This window comes from Carlito syrichta, unplaced genomic scaffold (assembly GCF_000164805.1).
Source record: "Carlito syrichta isolate Samal-C Ts95f unplaced genomic scaffold, Tarsius_syrichta-2.0.1 Scaffold315243, whole genome shotgun sequence".
NCBI lineage: Eukaryota > Metazoa > Chordata > Mammalia > Primates > Tarsiidae > Carlito > Carlito syrichta.
In genome coordinates, this window is record NW_007259339.1 from 51,495 (window position 1) to 53,874 (window position 2,380).

General features: G+C 52.6%; 1 protein-coding gene across 1 annotated transcript in view; it reads right to left on the minus strand.

Annotated features, from left to right (window-relative positions):
- The window catches only part of MORN3 (MORN repeat containing 3), a 10,606-nt gene that overhangs the window by 4,829 nt on the left and 3,397 nt on the right, over nucleotides 1–2,380 (minus strand). Inside the window, exon 2 of the mRNA XM_021706149.1 lies at nucleotides 1,749–1,906. Coding sequence (XP_021561824.1) covers nucleotides 1,749–1,906 — 158 coding nt within the window. The remainder of the gene's footprint in view (nucleotides 1–1,748; nucleotides 1,907–2,380) is intronic.

Consider the following 2,380-nt stretch of genomic DNA (forward strand, 5'->3'; position numbering starts at 1 on the left):
TGGAGTGCAGTGGCCACTTCTGGCCACCGCAGCCTCGACCTGCTGGGCTCCGGCGATCCTTCCGCCTCAGCCTTCCAAGTAGCCGGAATTGCAGGAGGGCGCTACCACGCCCGGCTGATTTTTTGATTTATTGTAGAGATGAGGTCTCGCTGCCCAGGCGGGTCTCGAACCCGCGGGCTCAGGCAATCCACTCCCCTCAGCCTCCCAAAGGCGCGGGATTACAGGCTGAACCACCGAGCCCGGCTCAGAAGGATCTTTAAACAGCTCCTCTGATCACATCTGCCACCTCCCACTCGGATGTTGACCCGATAAAATGAACATAAACGCCACACTTAATGTCCAGCCACAGAGAATTAGACATTCCTCGCAGACCACACCCAAGGAGGGTGGGTTGAGCGACTTCTCAAAATATTGATTCCCCACATAACCTTAAAGGCCCCAAAGGCCAGGTGGAGTGGCTCATGCCTATAATCCCAGCACTTTGGGAGGCTGAGGTGAGAGGGCTGCCTGAGCTCACAGGTTCGAGACCAGCCTGGGCAGCTTGGCAAGCTCTCATCTCTACAATAAATCAAAAAATTAGCCAAGCGTAGTGGTTCATGCCTATAGTTCCAGCTACTTGGAAGGCTGAGATGGAAGGATCATCTGAGCCCAGCAGGCTGAGGCTGCGGTGGCGGTGAGCGTGCCACTCCAGCCTGGGTGACAGAGTGAGACTCCAACTAAAAAAAAAAAAAAAAGGCCCCAACACCCCCTCTTTCCATGCCCTGCTGTTTGACATCTTCCCTTCGCAATTTCTGCCTTCTCTCCCTGGCTAACTCCTAGCATCTTTCACTGTTACCTCCTAAGGGATGCCTGCCATGAATTCCCTATTCTAGGCTTAATGACCTTCTTTTGGGTACCCTATGAAATCATCAATCCTAATGTCATATTATATGTAAATTGTTTAATTGGAGCTTTCTCTCTCCACTGGCCAATAAACAGTTTGGGAATAGAGAATATGAAATCCTTGGCTCTGCCACTCGCTAGCCACGTGACCTCCAGCAAGGTACTTCCCCTCTCTTGTTGACGATCCCGTTTTTCTCTTCAGTAAAATGAGAATGATTCAGACGATGATGATGAGTTGTTACTGTGAAGGCTAACTGAAGTACATGTTCCAGGCTCACAACAGTAGTTGCTCAATTGCAATGCTGTTATTACTATGTCTCCATAGCCTAGGGTGAGGACTCATTCAAGTCTGTGAGAGTGACTTGAGGAAATCTGTGCCCAGTCTGGGTGTTTCTGGGCTGAGCACGTGCCTCTGGCTGGCTTCTGCCCCCAGGATCCTCCTCTCTTGTCCTGGGGCCAAGGGTGGGGCCCCTGCATTCTTGCTTCCACTTTTCCTCCCTCCTCTTTTATCCAGGTCCAGCAGAAGTGGGATTCTCAGAAACTGATGCCCAGGGAAAAGAAAGGCAGGAAAAGATGGGGGAAGAGGGTGGAGGAGACTTCGCCCCCACAAGCCTAGCTGGCTCCCTGTAGCCACAAGGTTTCATGGGCCCCTCTGTGGGTCTTCTCCCTTGCTTCCTGCTTCCTGGGTTTTGTTCTGAGAAGTCTTGACAAATCCCCCCACCCCTTCCTTCTCCCAGGTGTCTCTGCTGCCTCTACACACACACACACACACACACACACACACACACACACACACACACAGGCACTCACACACAGCGTGGTTGTCAGCCCTGCCCACGCCCCAGGGCATGCTGGGAACCACTCACCGATTTCATACCGCCTTTCCACCAGCCGGAGTAGACTCTCTGGTACTTTCCCGTCTGCAGGTCAGGAAGGCTGAGAGCGCCATAGCCTTCTCTCTTCCCAAACTTCCAGTCCCCTTCATAGATGACTCCGTTCTTTTTCCAGACCTGTATTCCTTTCCCTAGTGACACACACAGATGGTAACACTGCAGACATGGCCGCCTTGGAGTAGGGCTGGTGTGCCTGCCCGGGTCTCAGGGGTATTCCTTGGGGGCTGGGACAGGCTCTGTGCATCATACCCCGACCCTCAGCACCCAGGAGAACCTCAGGAAAGTTTTTATTTCTATAAACAGCAGCTGGGTGCGGTGGCTCACGCTTGTAATCCCAGCACTTTGGGAGGTAGAGGTGAAAGGATTGCCTGAGCCCAGGGGTTTTAGATCAGCCTGGGCAACTTGGCAGGACCTGGTCTCTACAATACATTTTAAAAATCAGCTGGGCGTGGTGGCTCAGGCCTGTAGTCCCAGCTACTCAGGAGGCCAAGGCAGAATGCTCGCCTGAGCCCAGCAGGTCGAGGCTGCAGTTACTATGACTGTGCCACTGTTCTCCACTCTGGATGACAGAGTGAGACTCCAACTCAAAAAAAAAAAAGAAATAA